This window comes from Mycetomoellerius zeteki, unplaced genomic scaffold (genome assembly GCF_001594055.1).
Source record: "Mycetomoellerius zeteki isolate Tzet28-1 unplaced genomic scaffold, Tzet1.0 scaffold186, whole genome shotgun sequence".
NCBI classification, from domain to species: domain Eukaryota; kingdom Metazoa; phylum Arthropoda; class Insecta; order Hymenoptera; family Formicidae; genus Mycetomoellerius; species Mycetomoellerius zeteki.
In genome coordinates, this window is record NW_017256818.1 from 268,305 (window position 1) to 289,284 (window position 20,980).

General features: G+C 32.3%; 1 protein-coding gene across 1 annotated transcript in view; it reads left to right on the top strand.

The window, feature by feature from the left end:
- LOC108721859 (interleukin-1 receptor accessory protein-like 1) overlaps positions 1–20,980 on the top strand; it is a 253,589-nt gene that overhangs the window by 151,150 nt on the left and 81,459 nt on the right. Inside the window, exon 2 of the mRNA XM_018446633.1 lies at positions 7,714–7,895. Within this exon, the coding sequence (XP_018302135.1) occupies positions 7,714–7,895 (182 nt within the window). The remainder of the gene's footprint in view (positions 1–7,713; positions 7,896–20,980) is intronic.

The following is a 20,980-nucleotide window of genomic DNA, read 5'->3' on the forward strand; positions in this document are numbered from 1 at the left end:
AGAGATTTCCCTTTCAAAATTGATCGGTGGGAATTCAATGAACGATTTAATTAATTCTGAACTCCACTTCTGACATTTCCTGGCATTAATACGTTTAATAATTAATTAATGATAAAGATATTTCTTTCCAGATTATTTCCTTTTTAGAATTAATGGTAGACAATTTAATTAAGTTTTCAATTACGTTTACACGTTCCGGACATTTTCCGATATTAATAGCCGGAGAAATATTTAATAATAAAGATATTTCTTTCCGGGTTACTTCCTCTTCAGAGCTACGACCGATTCAATTAATTGGTCAATTTAGAGTTGCCGGTGTTTCGAAGAATCGCATTTTTCTTTATTCTTAGAAAGAGTCAATCCACCCCATCTTTCCTTTCGGGTTATTCGACTCGTGACCCGTGACTGATTCAATTAACTCGTCAATTATCTTCCATTCATGAGGAGGAGGGGATTCTGAAAATTATTCACGATCGTGACTCGCTCTCGAGACTCAACTTGAATCGTTTGCGCATCGCGAATAGCTGTCGAACGGCTCGCTTTGAGATGCCGTTTGATTTTGGCGCGACGTCCGACAGGCCCGATGGTTAATTTATGTAATCCACAATTTGCGATTTTGCGTTTCGCTGCATCGTCAAAACGCATCCGGCCAGATTAATGAGTCGCTTTTACGTCGTTTATCGCGACGACGAGGATCTATGAATTATACTCTGGCTGCGGAAAATCTCCTTGATTCTCGTTTAAACGATTTCATCATTTTGGGAATTTCGAACGCGAAATTTTGTTTTGACGCTCGAATTATCGGGTCGACAAAAATGGAAAGCAAATTTCGGCAAAGTATATTCGATTGGTATACATCTATGTATAACGTACCGACTGACACGTTAACTCGAGGTTTGTTTTTTATAGCTGAATTAGTGTATATTTTTGGAATTAAATACACACAGAAAAAAATCATTCCGTTCCTAAGAAAAGATTACTCAATTTATTTTCTTTCTTTTAAGTAACGTAAATTATTTGTAACAAGGAAATTTTCTTGATAATAATCATAGAATGTAAATACTTATGATAAATTTTAGAGAACTTATTAATGTGTACTCATAACAAGAATTTATTTTCTTTTGAAGAATATTATGAAGTTGATCCAAGAAGCAACTTTATATAATAATAAAATTCACTTTGTTTTAATTTCATAATTTTAATTGAATTATTAAACTTATTAGGATTCGAAATATATTTTGAATAAATTCGATACTTGTAATGAATTTATGATATTAATTATTATTTGCGTACAGTATATATTTTTCTGTAGATAGGTATTTGTTTGATATTCTTGGCTAAAGTGAGAAAAAAATTCTATTGCAGTTCAGTGCAAAAATATAAAACAAACCCACGGTTTATTTGGCGAATCTTTACTGTTTTTCGCGTAACCGTTAACAATTACAAATCGCGACATATAAACGAAATAAGGTCTGTTTTATGTTCCTGTTTTATGTAATGAAAAAAAAACACGGACTTTGCTCGATGTGAATAAATAATTGAGTGCGACGACAAACTTTGGTTGGTTGTTTTTTTTTTTTTTCAAGAGGATAAAGGATAACAGCCAATTATTGTAACAATGAGCCAGCCAACGAAAAAGACAGGTATCCCATTTCGCGAGTACTATCAAACGGATGGAGGCCATTTCGTTGACGCGATTTTTGCGCGACGAGAATAACAAGCAATTATTTAGCGAAGAACGCACGTCGTAATTCCCAAACACAAATTTCTAATAGAAACTTTTATTATGTTTATTATGTTAAAATACGACCGTAAATTGTGTGTGTGTGTGTGTGTGTGTGTGTGTGTGTGGTGTGTGTGTGTGTGTGTGGTGTGTGTGTGTGTGTGTGTGTGTGTGTCCTATTACTTTAGTAATTAAAACGAGATATTAATATAGTAGATTTACGTAAAGTATTACTGTTGGAGCTCACAATAAGACGAAATATAAGTGCGTGTAATATTTGTATGTAGATGGAAATAGAATGACCAACATTTGTGTTACTAATTATAATTTTATTCACAATCTCTCTCTTAAGAACAAATGCATATAGGATAACTCCGGTATATACGCCGCACCTATCAAAAACTTAATTTATTATTTACTATGTTTAAAGTAAACGAACTATATCAGTAAAAACTTTGTACTGTCTACTATTATGAACAAAATATCCTATAGGGGTGGGATATATGGTTACTCATAGGGGAGAGGGGGGTATGTACGGCTCATGAAAAATTTACAAATAATGCTTATAAATAAGATATAAAATGACACAATAACTTATAAAATACGTTTATAAAGTTTTATTAAGGAATAAGAATGATAAATATGTATATGAAGTAATAAATAATAATTACAATCTTCCTACATATATTATCACTAGGTCTTTTACACGCCCTACAGTAATCATTTTATGTATAGATTATAATTTATGATGGCGCTACTTATTACAGTGACAAATCGATTCAACTCACAATAATTTCATTAATATTAACAGTAAAAAGTTGAAATCATAACACAATACTAATATAACGTGAAGACATGTAACAGAGTAGTTGCGGGAAAATTACCCCCACTCCTTCTATTTTCTCTGACTTCTGTGTAAATCCCAGCGCGGCGTATTTGCCGGAGTTACCCTACATGAACATCATTTGAATTGATAACAAGAACGAATTGAGTTTATTTATTGATACTTGCAGTCTCTTGTTGTTTTACTTCTCAAAACAATGCTTTTCGGTGAGAATTGGAAAGATAATTATTGACACATCGAAATTCGCATTTACTTAGATTTATGTTCATTAATTCCTTCAATTTGATTGCATTTATTTAACTCCCAGTTCTACCGTTATTTGATTATGTTATTGTCTACTTTTACTGTTATTTATTTAAGTTCCATTAACGTTCTTTACTCATTATTATCTTAATTAAATTTTGTGTCACAATGCCTATTTATTACCGATAATGTATTATTAATTAATTCGTCAAAATGGATGATAAAATACGGGAGAGGAGCCAGCAATTATTCAACAAATATGCCAGACAAATTCATCGAAATAAAATTGGCGTTAATTACGCGAGTTAACCGTGTTGCAGGTTATTAAGGATTGCCAGTGATCCCTGAACATTTTCAGAATGCACGCTCTATATTGGAAATGGGGTTTAACGACCGAGTATAATTGGCGATCCGATAACAGTACGCAACACGCTCGAGTATAATAATAATTAAACAGTCATTTTTGCAAATCTGTCGCTGCAAATAATAACCGAACACTTCAGTGGTTCTCATATTTTTGAAACTCTTGTATCTCGCAATTAGATTTTCCTTCCGTTTTTAATTGGGGAGAGTCTATTAATGGAAATTAATTTGGCGTGATAGGGCCTAAGCACAAAGATGATCGTAACTGTATAAAAACGACTCACGTTACATGACTCAATTACGACCATCTTTGTGCTGAAGCCCTTAAGCTGCAGACAATTTTAAGTTACAATACTAGATTCAAAGTTAAAAATGTAATTTGGAGTAAAAAAATTTTTAATATAAAGATCGAAGATCCGAAGTTTAAGTTCCAATTATTTAAGAATTCATAAATTTAATAACTTGATTATCAATTTAGATTTATGAGAGAGAGAGAGAGAGAGAGAGAGAGAAACGCGCCCTGCCTTTTTTACACACTACACGGAAAAAAAAAATTTAAGTAATTTAGATAATTTTCCAGTTATAGACATGTAATTTCCATGTAAAATTACACGCATTTTTTTTTCAGTGTAGTGTTATATTCAAAACCGTCTTAAGTTCAGTCTTGAGATATCACGAATCAATCAGAGGCCGATATTCAAAGTCGGTTCTTATTTTAAGATCGTTTTAAGTAATGTCTTAAGATGCTAACACGGCCCTCTGATTGGTTCGTGACATCTTAAGACTGTAGTTAAGTCTTGAATATAAGAATCGACTATTATGTATACCGGCCGGAGAGCCGCATTAGCGTCTTAAGACATTACTTAAGACGATGTTGAAATAAGAACTGACTATGAATACCAGCCTCTAGCCCGGTTTTTCATTACCTGGTTAACTTGTGATTAGGCTTAACCTAATGTTTTATCCAATAGGCTTCATCTATGATATCATCACACTATTAGGTGAAACATCAGGTTAAGCTTAACCACAAGTTAACCAGATAATGAAAATTCGGTCCTTAGAGTGATTAGCCGGAAAATCCTTTTCCAGAGATTTATTCAAAAAGCCGGATTCTCTCTCTCTCTCGTCTTTGTCTCTTTGTGACATGGTCTGATCTTACCGCAAGTTCTGAATTTTGTGTCCTCGGATCCTCAAATGTTTCGGTGTCTTTTATTAGTCTTCGGAAGTTCCGTTACGCAGCACCGGAATCCTCGTTAGAATCCGAACCAGTTCGGAATTATCTTGGCAAAAAGGCATGGGCGGTCGTCGCGATGGAAGGGAGGAAAGCGTTCTTTATTAAAAATTCTTATTCAAAGTACGCCCGTAACAGTAGCTCGTAAAAGAAATCCTGTCGATGCAGGAAGAGAGCTTTAATAAAGAAATCCTTAATGGTGACGGCAAAATTGCCGATCGTCCTGACGCTCCTTCGGGAATGACGATGAGTCGTTCAGTTTATTAAAAATCTTTTATTTACGACGTCGTGATGATGGAGAAATTGCCGTCTGCGAAAATTTCATGAATATAATGGGGATTGTGGATGAATTCTCCCTCGCGTGAGAATTTATTGCTAAAGAGATATTTTTGTTAAGAATAGTTCTGATACTTGATGATTGCAAAAAGAGACATGAACTGAAAAAACGATTATTTATAAATATAAATACTTAAGGAACCAGGAAGAGAATTGAGAACTGATGCAAAATAAAAAAAGCTTATCTAAGACATGATATTCAGAATTTGAGACACAAAAATTCAAAAGTTCATGACTCGAGAATCTAATAACAATTCAAAGTTCACAAATTCGAAGCAAACGTAGAGGAGATCAAATTGTTGTAAGTAATACACACGAATTCGATGCAAACCATTTTACACAATTTAATATTATATCAGCAATATACAGAATAAAAAGAAGATAAGTATGACAAAAAAGATAAGAGATAAATAAAAAGAAGGTATAAAAAGAAGAAAATGCTGTACCATACACTGATTGAGTTATTAGCTTTTCGACAATCAAAAAGTATATGACAATTGGGTTCGGGGTCTCCCCTCAATATATGGGAATTTAATAATCTAAAATTTAAGGATTCGAGTTAAGGCTCAAAGATTGAAAAGAATCCAAAGCCTGCGCTTTTAATACTCAAAATTTATCTTCTGAGATTTATAAATGATCTCAGATATCGGGCTGCCAATAAGAATCAAAAACATACAATTGTTCAAGTGTCCAAGAGCAAAAATGTAAGATATATAAGGAACTATTTTTCGTACACACAACACACTGAGAAAAAAAATTTGTTCAACTAACTGAACACATTTAGTTGTTTGCAGATTTGGTTAATTCAACAAATTTTATTTAATTGAATTTAACCTTAGTCTGCTTAACAAGCTGTTCAATGTTAAACAGACTACGGTGTGTTTAGTTAGTTGAATAAATTTTTTTCTCAGTGCAGTAAATGAATAATGGTTGCTATGCAAAGAACAAAATCATTGGTTAAGAAATCGAAAGGAATTAAGGAATGAACAATTCCGTTCGTGTAACTACACCTAAAAAAGGCAAACTTCTGGACAACTCAAATTCGCAGGATCTACGCGTGGTGCCTTTTTGATCTGCCAATAAAACGAAAGTAGATTTGCGTGCCCTAGAAATTGAATTACATGGGGGGAGAAACTTTCTCTGTCTCTCATGGGAACATCATCGAATCCTTACCCCAAAGACGAAAGGAGGCTTGCCTTCGTAACCGGAATCGTTCAACTTGGAAATGTAAATGCGGAATTAATAATTATGATCAAAATATAATTCTTCTTGCAGAAGAAAAAAATTGGAGATTATTCATACTCGTTGACAGAGTAGAACAAGAATAATTGTAAAACAAATTGCTGTTTTCATGAGATAATTGACGTAAGAGATAAGAGTATAATAACGTGATTATCATAACGGCTCTATTATTGTTATAATTATGCATTGTGCTGCTATTATTATGTACTCTAGCATTATTGTGTACAATCGTTATTATATTTCTTCACTATTGCATTTATTTTTGTCGTTATTAAGCTATTCTCTGATAATGTGTATTTTATGCTATTACTATTAACGATATTATTGACGGTAGCAAACAATGGGAAGGCAATGCAATAGTAACGACAAATTAACGAAGTCATTGCGACGGAGGTAGTCGGGACGATTTATTTTCGCGTACGGTTCAATGCTCTTGATTCTTCCTTACTTCGAGTGTTTGTCGAGGAGCGCTCGTTCCCTCGACTTTTATCTTTACGGCGGAACGAATGCTCTCAAGAACAGCCATCGATATTCCCGTCCCGGAAATATCGGGCTTGTTCTTGAGTACGACGTGTTTCAAGACGATCGACCGACCCCTTCCCCACGATAAATTATCGTTTCCTGAAAAATATCCGCCCAAACCCGCCCCGCCCTTCTCTCCGGCGATTTTCAAAATTCTCACTCGATAAACGTATCCCTTCATCGCTCATCTAAAAACAAACCACGAAAAGAAATACTGTTTCATATATATTATATATATATATATATATTATATAAAACCAAGAAAAAGATTTTAATAAATGAATTTAACTTGACAAAATGTCGTTTTTGATAAACTGATGGAAAAAATGGAAGAAATAAAATAAAATGTCCTCATTTTTTGAACATGTTTAATTAATATTGTTTAAAATAAAAGATAAAGTTTGTTTATCTTCAGAAATGCTCTCTATTCTAATTTTTTTATTTTTATATTTTGCATAATGTAATTTATTATTGTTTCTATTATCGAAGGTAGAAGGTGAATAGATTCCAAAAATAATTTTTTTTCCATACGCTGGATATTTCTCAAGTAATACCTACTGTCTAATATTTTAGGAATCTATCTGTGAGATCATTTTATGAAGAGAAATTTATATAAATATATCTCACAATTGAAAGTCTCATTTCAAAGATGTAGACTATTAAAGTTTTATAAAATTATCGCTTTTTTTTAATGGAAAGAAATTCTTTTTAAATTCATAACTAGATAGAATATTATCTTCATTTGCCTATAATGCCGTTTTCTAAAACGTAGTGGCATAGAAACGCGCGATTTAAGTAGATACCTACTGACCCGAACTTGCTAATGAACGGAATCAAATTTGTATAGATTTTTATTACGTTCATTGTAATTTTGTTCATTATAATATCTCTGCTAAAAAAAAGACCAAAAAAAATTATTTTTAAAATTTTTAAAAACCTTTTCAGGAGCTATTAAAAAAATGATAATTTTATAGAATTTTTAACATCTCTATCTCTGAAACGAAGTTTTTAAGAGATTATATATTCATAAAAACTTTCTTCATAAAATTAGTTCTTAAAATATTATACGATGTTTAAGAAACACTCTATATGTCGGTCTCTTAAAATCTATCTTTGTATATTTAATTGTTACGTTTACCTCAGACAAACAAATAATGGAGATTATTTGTTCATAATTATAATGCGTTTACGTTTATACTTCTATTTTAGGTACAAGGATAACAGGGCTTACCCTTGGCCGGGCGGCGAGAGTCACTTTATCCTGTATCCCGAGAGCGCGAATCAAACGATCTACACGCAGGAGATGAGAGCCTCGGATGCGGGACGGTACTCTTGCCAGGCACGTAACGATACAACCACTTTGGAGGGCGACATCACTCTCTCTGTACTCGGTAAGTAGAATATCCTAGGCTGAACCTGATGGGATTCATTCATCAGCCTATATTAGAAGCTCAAAGGAGATCCTTACTGTACCTCCATTTGACATTTATGTAATAGAAATACGTTACGTATAGGATGAGAACGAGATAATGATGAATAGTAATGATAAGATTGAGATCAAAGAGGCTATTCATGGAGAGTGATTGAAATACTATAACATGCAAAAGATTTCTTCTCTCGCGGCATAATTTGCATGTTGCATATATAATTACAGCCATACCTTAATTCAATATCGTTATATATACATTTTTCGATTTTTTCTGGAGTAATCTAGTCGAAGTGAGTTTATTAAAAATTGAATTTATATAATTTTTGTTATAGCATAAATTTTCCTTTGACTTGTTTTTTTTTATTTTTATATTAATTTTAATATTTTTGTATGTCTCAGAAAGTTCACTTATATATACATCTTTAAATTAAAATTAACAACACACACATATAATATATGTAATATGTACTATATATACATATAGTAGTAGTAAGAATACAGGTGGGACTATGACGGCTATGACAGCCGCCTAACGTGACCTAGATCTCTAAAGTTCTATTATCATTCCCTGTTTATCTCCAAAGATTAGGCGGTCCAGCTCAGTCCCGTACCGTGTACTAGGCTTATGAAATCGCCTATCTTTGTTCCGTCTAGATCCTCAGGCATCAGAAACGTGTTGCCCCAGGATCTGTATCTTTTGCAAGCAAGATCAGCGACACAGAAGGTGTACGCTGTCCTCGCTCTCTTCTCCACATAATCGGCAGTTTTTCTGCTCGGCTAGTCCGATGTTGTATAAGGTGTGCTCTGAGGGGCAGGTGTCCTGTGAGGAGGCAAAATATATACATATATATTCATCATAAAAATATTAATCAATAAAGAAAAATTGTAAGTTATGTAAGCAAATTTTAAATTACTTACCTCCTTCTGCAATACAAAGCTCTTTTTAACAAATTACAGCTATTATACTCTTACATGAGTTACAATTTTTCCTTGATGGATATTATGTGTTTACGATGCAAAAATAATTCTTAGACAACTTTCAATGTTTATGTTTGCATTTCTTAGAGCTTGTAAGTATTACTGTTTAAAATACTGGAAATTTGATATTAAACATCAATAAGATAAAAAAAAATAAAAGTGACATTCCCGTTGAATTCGTCTTAAAGATCCCTACAATATTATGAACAAAATTGATGCTATTCAAACAAATTCAACGTGACTTTGATTTTTTATAAAAAAAATTGTTCATTTTTTATTTTAAGTTATTTGCATAAAGTAGATGAATAATTCATCTTTCAACCTTTTTTTAATTCGGAAACGTTCCAGAAATCGTGTAGACTATTAAGGTGATCCCATACAGTCAATAATACTGTCAGTATTAACAAATACGGACAATATTATTGATCATGTGTTAATATTGATGGATTGACGTAGAATACTGACGGTGATCTGGATTTTGATTCTCGAGCATCAGCATCGCTTCTAATAAAGCGATGCTAATAAATCCATGTCACAGTATATGCCATCGTGTAATAGATATTGCACATAAAACTAAAGTGAAATATATTGTCGATAATATTGATCGTGTAAGGTTGCAGTAAAAATACTAAAGATATTGATGCGTACTGTCAGTATTACTTATTCAATATTACTGATCAGTTTTATTGACCGTGTAGGGTGTCACTTTTATGTTGAACACTTATATTTGAAAGAATGTAATTTTTATATATTATTTAAAAAATTTTGTGTGAATTAAATTTTATAGAAACAGCTTAGCTTCTTTCTAAAATCTCTTTCTGTTTTATGGAGTTTTAAGAGATGACCCACGATTGTGGATTTATAACTAAAGCAATAATCGAATTTTTTTTAATTTTAAACGTTCGTAATAACAACAACTAAAAAAAGGAAGCATCAATCGGAAAAGTGCACGCGTTCGATTTGAAACGCTGTCGTTGCGATTGAAAAAAAAGAGCGCAAAATTCGGATGATCACACGAAGATGCGCCTTTGACGCTCCCATTCAAAATAAAAGAGGGGCAGAGGACGCGGGGGAGGGTACAGCCCGATCGGGGACGAGTTGTCGCAAAAAGCGTTGCAAAACGTCAATCGCTATCGTCGACAAAACGATACTCGTTTTCGATGTCCGCGTCAAAGAGCCTCGTCATCATGATACTGTCATGTAGAGATCCCGTGGAACACAATGTTGGCTCGTATGAGAAAGAGAGAGAGAGAGAGAGAGAGAGAGAGAGAGAGAGACCCCTCTGCGATTCTTTCCGGAACTTTTTCAGCGTCCGGAACCTTTGTTATTCCGGACAAATCTTTCCTACCGTTTAATCAAACGTTTCTTTGCCAGACGATACAAATTCGGATAAAGGTATTGAGATCTAAATAGAGGACGAACGTTGTGAGTTTATTTTATAAATAATATTTAATCGGTTTTATTCTCAATTTTTTTCTCCTTTCCAATTATATAAACGAAAACGTATTGATTATTCACTGTGAGCGATGGATTTAAGATAATAAAAAACAAAACCCGAGATAAAACAAAGTATTGAGAAATAAAAAATGTGCTTTTCTTTTCAAGTAAAGATTTTGTTGCTCCTCTTATCTATGATGGATCGATAATCGTTCCTCCTGAAATTCATCTTTGCGTTTGTTCCCGCGAGATAACATAGCATGGTGTGTATATCGAACGCCCACGAATGTATCGATCCGGAATTTCAATTAAATCTCTCTCCCTCTCTCTCTGTGTCTGTCGGATCTGATCAGTTCCGGGCAGTCAGTTCGCTTTTCCGGCGCATGTTTTCGGTACCGGCGTGCATGGCAGGAGAAAACCTTTAAAAGTGTTGTATTGTTCAGCCACATCGATTTTTATGACATCGGAACATCGTTTTCCAACCAGAGACTTGAATCGTATTTCAGGGGCAGTCATCAAATTTTGGGATTTTAACAGAAAAGTCAGGAAAGTGAAAGAATAGCAGTGACTATATATTTGTTAAAATAATTAAATGATTATTAATATTACAAATTTGTATCAATTAATTTTAATGTCCATTAATTTGTTTCTTAATTGTCCTGAACATTCGCAATATTCGTGAATTTTTTAAATACGCGCATGTATTAATAAATTTTATTAATCATTAATTTAATGTACTTGCATTCATTATTTATTATTAAATATGAGATTTAGGTAAATATGTCTGTATATTTTTCAAAGTAAATATTTATTTTTGTTATAATTATCGTCCTTAATGTTTATAATATAGTGAATTTTTTAAATATCCGCATGTGCTATAAAATTTAAAACATATGTGAAAAAATTTTTACGTTAATTTATTAATTTAATATACGTCCACGTAAAAATATAAAATATGAGATATAATTATATATATATCATTTTTATATTTATGGTAAATTTTTTATTTCATGTTCACGTATTCTTCAAGTCTTTAATTTCAAATCTTTAATTTTGTTATAATTATAAAAAAAACGATATTTAAACATATAGGAAGAGGGAGAGAGTGAAATAAGAAATTCAAGATCATCCACTTCATCACTTCTACAAGATAAAGTTAAATTTGGTCGGGTAATGTAATCGCGGAGAGTCGTCGTAGTGTCGTATTAGAATTCAGTTGGAAAACGTCGTTTTAGAAAATTTCGCCTTTTCGCGGGCGACGAGGGTGAATTGCCGAGTTAATATTCATCGGAGGAGCGACCACGCTTCCGGTCGTCTACGGCTCCTAAACCCCTCGATTTAGCACGCATTCGTGCACCGCCGTTCTTCCTTAGTGTCCTACCTGTCGATATAACCAACTTCCAGTTTCGCCTCAGCAATTTGCCGGAAGTCGTCCAAGAGAATTTCGAACCGGCGACGTTTAACCCTTTGAGCACATATTAAGTTTCACTGTTCAGTTTTTTGTCTCTTCAATTCATCTGTCGTCAAATAATTCTCACAATCAGCTATCAATCAATTTATCTACGTTAAAAATTGTATTACGGATCAAGAAATATTTTAAGGCTTGAAGAATAACATTGAAATATTTTCTAGTCACGGTGATTCATCGTATATATTTGTATTTCATTTGTAAATTCATTTGTGAAAAATTAATTCTGAATTCACTGAAGAATTGGAGATTGAAACAACGTAAAACGATTCGATCCGCATTTTTATATTGTATTTTTATCGAGTAATTCAATGAATTATACATCCTTGGCCAAAAGCCAAAAGTATAAAGAATCCTCGCAAATTGACGTAAACATTTTATGTCTAACGAAAAATGAATTATCAAATAACTTTATTGAAAAATAATATTTATTTTATAAGTTTTAATATCTTGCTGTTTTCTTGTTTAATATCATGTTGTTTTCCTTTGAAATTTATTATCATCTTTTCTAAGAAATTACGATAAATTAAAGGTGCTTTATATTCACGGCTAAAGCTGTATAGCTTTAGTAAATTAAAGAAGTTCACGCGGAAATGTTTTTCTGTATTGCTCATTTACTACAACGACACAATTAAAAAATTGTTATTTTGGAGTTGCTTACAGAAAAGAACGGAAACGTAAAAAAAGAAAGAACATACTTTTATTCCGCTAAAATCAGTTGTTACTCCAAAATTACATTTTTAAATTATTAATATTACAAATAATTTTAATGATTTAAAACATTCAAACTCATTTTCTGGATTTTGTTTTCAGAATTGTGTTGTTATTATAACAAATGGAGCGGTATATTAGTCTCATGTATTTTTATTAAAGGCACTTTGCACAAGATGAAGGGAAAGATAATTAACATGAATACAAGGATTATAATCGAGAGTGGACGCTTTTCTTCGCGTGCCTTGGGAGTAGATTAATGAATAAATTCCTTACACGAGCTAAGAAAGCAATCGCTTCGCGGAAAATTGTCGGTCAGGAAAATTGGTACGACCTGATCTTTCTCTCTCTCTCTCTCTTTCTCTTCTTGATGCATTACGCGATCGAGCGAGGTGCGTAGGTAGAAGGTTCCACGAACGGCCAATCGAATCTGCTTCGTGGAAGAGTTCACTCGCCGCGGTATGCACCGCTCCGCATCTGTTCACCGATGACGCGCCACAGATGCGCTGCAGTTTGACTTTGGAATTATCCTCGCAGAGGTCTACAATTACGAGAAGAAATCGCGTATTCTCTGCCTTCAATCTTTGCATTATCTCAAGTGATTGAAGGGTAGCTTTCAACTTTTTTTTCATTACGAAGAGTTCTTGACACTAAATATTTGAGAACTTTTGAACGTATTCTAAGAAGACATGGTTTGAATAATTCACTGTTCGTATTTGTGATTTTTTATTACACAGTCTTGGTAAGTAATAAAGTATCCTACTTAGTGCATTTTCTTGAAAAAGTTAATGAAAACCAAAGAGGACTAGGGCCAGTATAGTCGATTCTTATATTTAAGACTGTCTTATAGGCTTTCTATAATAAGCCATTACCTAAGCTTTAAGTCATAAGCTGTAAGAAATTAACCACACACAACTATATAGTCGATTATTCTTCTCACGTTTGACTGTGATTGGTTGATTTTTTATAACTTATGACTGAAAGCTTAGGTAATTGCTTATTGTAGAAAGTCTCTTAAGTACAATTTTAAGATGTCATAAATCAATCGGACAGCCGTATTATCTTAAAACATTACTCAGAACGATCTCAAAAGAATGGACTATGAATAGCGTCTTAATAAAATTAAAATTGTTACAAAATTAATGCTTCTTTTTGTTACATTGTTATAAAAATAAAAAATAATTAGGGTAGAGCTAGTTGTGGCATTTTTTCTTTAAATTATTATAAATCTTCACATAATTATGATAGACTGGTAAATAATGGTAAATGCTTTAAAACGTTGCATGTTCATCTGGCTCAATAATTAAGTACTTATAAATCCTCAATATATTTCTAAATAAGAAAAAAATTACGTTAATTACAAGGATGCAAAGTGTACCAATATTCCCCACTTATGGAGCATGTTGAGCATCCTCGAAGGATAAGTTGAGCCACGAAGATAATCGTTTAATGAGGTTATATATTATTAAAAACATGAAAGGATTATGTGTATATTAATTAAATTTTTATTATTTTCATCTTGAGTATAATATTCTTTCTTTTTAAATGCTTTAATTAACAAAATTAGAAAAGCTAAAATCTTTAATCTTTATAATAATAATTAAACGTAAAATATATGTTTAATCGTTAACACAGAATAAAAAGCATTGATAAAGACAGATTTCATGTAAGCAGTTGAGTTTATAAGATTAGTTATGAGATACTGAGCCCCATATCGGTGTTAACTGAAATATTTTTTTATAACTGAAAAACCGTAAATAAAATAGCAACTTGAACATTAAAGTTAAAAAATACGATAATAACTTATATTCAAAAAATACATTTGATTGTTATTTATCGCTTTAATTACCATGTAGGCCAAAAAGAATACTCACCTAATAATTTTACTTTTGATATATGAAAACGAAAAAGCGCACGTATTTGGTTGTTGACAGCCAGACACGGATTATTGTATTAAGGCACAGTAATCTCTGTCTTCGTGCTACATTACGCAAGCATAGATGTATCTATATATATTTTGGTTATTTAGATATTTGCATTTGACCAACTTGCCCCTATGCTCAAATAGCCCCGCTCTACCCTACTTTCCAATAAAACTATTTTTCAATTAATTTTTTGTTAAATATAAAACGTCAATTTGTGTTGAAATTGAAAAGTGATAAAATATTTATGTTCACTTTTGAAAAACGTGATTTCTTCATTTAGAATTGATTGCGCTCGTTTCTTATGATTATCAATTGATGAATCATTCGTCAGCGAGGTGTTGACAGAACGTTAACAATTGTCTCAATCGCGCCTCGTTGGCTTATCAGCTGATTCTTGGGACGGCAAGTGAAGCGTTATCATTGTAATGTCTATTTTGTCTGGTCTATTTTTTCGAGATGGGTGCCGTTAAAGGCGCCGTTAAATTACGGGAACGCGTTCGCAGAAACTTTAATCGGGGTTCTTCGAAACAAAAGCAACCGACGCGCGTGCTTGGCGTCCGTGCCCAACCATATCAGCAGCCGTAAGTGCAACGGATTACCGTCGCTCCGTTTGCGCTGTCCCTCATTGCGAACGCAATTACGATCGCACTTGAAAGAGTTTTTCATCAATTTTCCATCAGGATTCATTTTCTACAAACCTTTAAATTCCCAATTTGCAGACACTTTAAATATTTAAGCTCTCTTAATCCCGCAAGAAAAATTTCATAAAATTTTTTATTAGAGTATTAGATACCCGAATTATGAAATAAAGTAATTTAACAGTTACAAATTATAAATTTGTATGATAAAATATTTAAACTATTAAATTTAATCTCTTCACAAATGCTCAACATAATTATATATTTTCAATGTTACTTTTTAGCTTGCTAAAATATTAATTCTTTAAGCACTTAGCTTTATTTTTTATTATAATTCATATGTACGTAATTAAAATTTGTAATTTATTAAATTTGTCGTCATTTTATTAATTTTGAATTTATGCAGCCTTTAACTTATTGCACTTTTTTCTTGCAAAAGGCGGTAATAAAATTGAAAGGAAAAGTTAAAAAATTAAAATTATTATAAAAAGTATCATTTTAAAATAAATATTATAACGAATAAATATATTTCAATAAATATTTTTTATTAGATATAGAATATTTATACATGAATTTGTAGGAATGCATTACATTTCGCCGAAGTTGTATATACATGCATATAGAAAATTATCCATAAAAGTGCGAAACTGGCTGATTTCTGTCCAAACGGTGCGATTATTTGTAATTCGTATCTGTTTGATTAAACACGCTTATAAAATTAAACTCAAGCTCGACGGTATTTGACAGTGACTGTCGAATAATTCGCGAAAAGCTGTCGGGTTCGCTTTTACCGTGCATTATCTCGAACGCGACGACTAATTTTCGCCGGGACGTTTCCATTGATCAACGCGAGCGTAACGGCGAATCAAATTGTCGCAATTTCAGAGGCGCGGACAGTTTTTGCTCGCCCGAGCTCCGCGTAACAAATGCAAAACAACGTCGACAGAGATCGACATTGCAATTTTTCGCCCCAAGTATTTACGGGGTGCATTCCGACTCCGTGTATAAATCCACGTCTGCAACGCGCCCACACTCCCATGTTGGCAGTTATTATTCGGCAAAACAGAAACTCGATCGCCGACCCTGCGATCGTCCTGACGACGATGAATTCGATTTTCGCCAAATTGCAATTCGCTCAGGGTCGAAACCGTTGTTGCCAATCGGCTAGTTCTCTTTGTCACCGTCGAGATCGATTCCCGTCGTTACAAAGGTGGTCCAGACGCGCGCAGCATCCGAAAGTTGATCCACAAGAGCTTCTGCTGTGCCGCAAAATTCGCGACGGAATGGATGATGAAAAATTGTACAATTGCGCGTCCATGCAATACGTATTTCAATTTTTTTTTAATCGAGTACAGCCTTATTTATAAGTATAAAACATCCTCAATTTACTGCATTTTCTTGGAAACGGCGGCAATAAAATCCAAAAGAAAACTAACAAAATATTAAAATTGTTATATAAAAGTAAATTTTTTAATAAAACTATTTTAATTTATTTTTCACTACCAGTAAAAAAATTTGTGTATTTGTGTTGGAAATTTTTTAATATATTCGAGTGTTAACACATAATGTGATTATGTTATTTAAAGATTTTTTGTGATATTCAATGTTTCTTAGTGTCAATATAACACTATTTATAAGTAAGTGAACAAGTAACATAAAAATAATGTGTTTTAAAACGTAAATCCTAAGACAAATGATGAAATATGTGTTAATTCAACATATCATAAATATTATTATAATTTTCTGGGGAAAAAAAAATGTTCCCATGGTATGTTTACAAACTGTGTCGATGTTATCTTTCTTTATATTTATTCTCTTACATAATATAATATTTGTGTTACCTTCTAACATATTCATCTTGTGTAAAATTAACTTAAAAATTTGAGTGGACCGTTTGGGATATGCGATTTATGTTAAATTCAACACATTTTTTCCAACTGTGTAGTTATAGTTTACATCAATTTATGGGAGTCGATTTATACTTTTGGCCAAGGCTGTGGGACTACACGTTACAACAAAAATAATATTTTAATATTATTATAATACGAAAAGAACAACTTTTCTGAAATATTACAAAATTTAACCAGCTACAGATCTGAAAATAATATTGTTGAACTATCAAAATAATTACGTAGAACGCTCGAACTGGTTGTTAGAATGTCAAAACTTTTTGCAACATATTTGCTCATCATGCTTAAGTTTCCTACATTATTATTTTAATGTTCCAACAAAATTATTTTCAAATTTGTGTCTACCTAATTTTTTATATATACCTCAGCGAAATTGTTGTTTCCGTGAATATACGTTCTTTAAACGGTGTAATTTGATATTAAAGAAGAGAAGGTGATATTAAATGTCCAGTATAAATATAGTGGCTTCTCTTGATATCTCTGCTATTAAGTAGCCAGTAATTCTAGTAATTATTTATGGAATTATTTTCAGTATCTTATCATTGTACTATAACTATGACGTTAGTTATGTGTATATATTATACACTACATATATTATAATAATCAGCATTTATTATAACGCATTTTTATTTTAAAACATTTGAAACGTAAAGTACTTACATTTTAACATTTATTCGCATGCTTCTTCGTTCTTCGTAAACTTGAGCGTGTTGCCACACGAATACATATATATTTGAGTGTGTTGTTTATTATTTAACATTCTACTTGTCTCGGAAAATACTTAATGAAAAAATATTTTATTATAGTGTTTTGGAAAGCTCTCGGTAAGCTACAAGAATATGTAATGAAAAATAGTGGGTTTAATTTAAGAAATTGTAGGTGACTTTCATGTGACTATCCAAGGTCAAACCAATGGTACCATTTTATAGCCCCCTTGAAACCATACAACTTTTGTCTGAAACATTTTCTTGTAAGATGCGAGGGAACGGAAATATTTGGGGTGATACATTAAAATGGGTCATCCTGTATATTATGTACATATATCTACTATAGATTTTTACTGAGCAATTTATACGTAAAAGAAGTTCTGTGCACACATATTTATTTACATATATTCTGCAATATTTTTCTTTTTTGTTAATTTTGTAACCAAACACTGTTTTTTTAAACAAAACCAAGTTAAATCTATTTTTGTGCGAAACCACCCCTGTTTGTCTTCGAGTTTACAGAGTGTTGCTATATTTTTATAAACATAATGTTCTAACTAATAAATGTTTCATAACTTTGAGTTTAAAATCAATTTAACGACACTTTGATGAACGTAATCGTTAAATTTTAAATTTAAATATTGATTATTAACTAAGTATGAAATATATAATAAATGGAGGAAGCATAATACTTTTTTTTCCTCTATATTATTTTTATTGCTGGAATTATTAAAATTGAACTTTATTATTATTATTATTATATGAATCTGGAAAGGTCTCACTTTACACAGGAACATATTTAGAAATGAGGGAACAACGCGCTTTAAGCGTTTTAGATCGTCAGTTTCGTAACTCCGCTGGAGGCTTCATGCGCCGCGGAATTCCCAGCCTTAATTCTTCTGATACCGAAACCTTTTCGAGTTTTCTCCTCTTTTTTTCGCTTGAAAATATTACGGAGAGAGAATCGACTCTGCAGGAAGGAGTGTGGTGCGTGCAGCAATCTGGTGGGTGGTGCGCGCAATTGCGGGGTCCGCGCGACTCGCGAGAGATGGATTCATGAATTACGGGCGCGCACAAGCCACGCGCGGTAAATTGCAGCGTTGGGGAATTGGGTCGATTTAATCCCGCGTTTTGCGTGTGAGGTGCGCGTAGGTAGGTAGATAGATGATGTTCCGTGAATCCGCGATCAATTCCCTTCGTGGAAGCGCTCCGCGTATTATAAATGCCACGTGACCAGCGACGGCACTTACCTATTATTCGGACGTACCGATGCATCCAGCGAGACGGAGAGGGCAGCTGGCGACCACTCAAATTTCTCTTTCGCAAACTTTAAACGGTAACGTCGCCGTATATATTACACTCCATATATATTTACATTTTATTGAAAAATTAAAAAAATTAAATATATAAATATTTTATATCTATATGTATATGTATAATACATTTGTGTACAAGTAGTATTGGTTTTTATATAATATATACGGAAAGAGCACGATACTCAACTAGATCTGAAAATAATTTTGTTAAATAACATCAAAATAATTATATACTTATGCAGGACATTGAAGTAGTAAGCAACGTTACAAAAAGTTTTGACATTTTAGCGACCAGCCAATGAATTATAGAATTATTTTGATGGTTTAACACACAAAATTTCAGATCTGTATCTACCTATAGCTTTTTAGATACTTAATTTTTAGATATTTTTGGTAAAAAATAGGCTTGCCACAAAGCTAGAAATCATGGAAACATCAGGTAAATTGAAAACTGTCAAGAAAATTAAGGAAAAATCAAAATATTTTGCAAAATTTTTTGAAAAATTAAAATTCTTAAAAAGTTTAAAATGCGTATACTATACCTACGCAATTTTGAAATATTACCAACTTTAACAATTAAAAATGTAAGCAGTGTCAGCAATATTAATAGTAATTTATATTGCTACGTTAAATTTATCTCTCAACAGAATATTGGATAGTTTTCAAATCGGGACGGAACTACAAAAGATTTTGAAATATTATTGAAATTTTTCATTAGGGAAAATCGTGAAACTTTGTCTGAAAATCAAGGAAAAATTATGAAATTTTAGAATGAGAAATTTGTGGCAACCTTGACGAATCATTTTTTCCATGTATATTTATTATATGTGTTTATATAATATATACATATGTGTGCGTGCATAACAATGAAGTTATTGTTGAATATAATTATCAACTTTTTAAAATCACATAATAAAAAATAAAGGATATTGTGTTTTTATTGTATTATCAAACATACACATCCTTTTCAATATATTACATGTAAATACGAATGTTTTTAAAAGCTTTTATAATAAAAAGATGAAAATCACATACAAATCACATATGTATAATAGAAAATAAAAGATATTGTGTTTTTATTATATTATCAAACATGCGCATCTTTTTTTAATATATTACGTAAATAAATAAATACAAATATTTTTTAAAGCTTTCATAATAGAAGAATGAAAAGAGCAAGTAATATTTTTGAACGGCTATTGTTTTACTTATACGATATGTCAGAAATAGTACTAATTGTATTATATTTAAAATATTTATTTCTGAAATATTGTATAATATAACTTTTTTAATTATTAACATGATTTTTGAACAAAATCAGAAAATCTTTGCAGAAATACAATTTCATTTTCATGCGAGCCGTATTATAATTTAAAAAAGAAAAATTAATTATAATTTAGAAAAAAAAATTACTAATAAAAATTGTGTTATAAAAAAATTATTGAAGGAATTTAATATTGTTGAAAGGAAATAAATACAGAAAAAATTCATCTCGCAGGTTGAAGATATTAAAGGATTTTGTGGGAAGGAAGAGATTTCTGAGTGCAAGCAGTCCCTCAAGGGAGAGTCAAACACTTCTGTTGACACACCACCGACATATTATCCTCGATAAATTTTTATGTGATCACTTCGCGCGCATCACCTTCACTCTCCTAATTTTTTTCTCGTTTCCACGAGTATCAAACCACCATGTCACCCGTCGATTCTTTCACCCATTCACAACCATCATTTGCACCCTTCTTCAGAGCTTTACAACTCGGCGACGCCGTCCGCTTTATCGCCACCGACCTTTTGGGTACTCGATTTACGGTACGCGCGAGCTTTAAGAGATAGGTGAATCCTGTTTATCCTTACGATCTCTCTTGTCGTAAAGTCCCGAATCCTCGTAAATTCTGCTACACCGAAACGTCTACTCTCGAAGGATTATTGTCGCATCAGTAAATTAGATATATAAGGA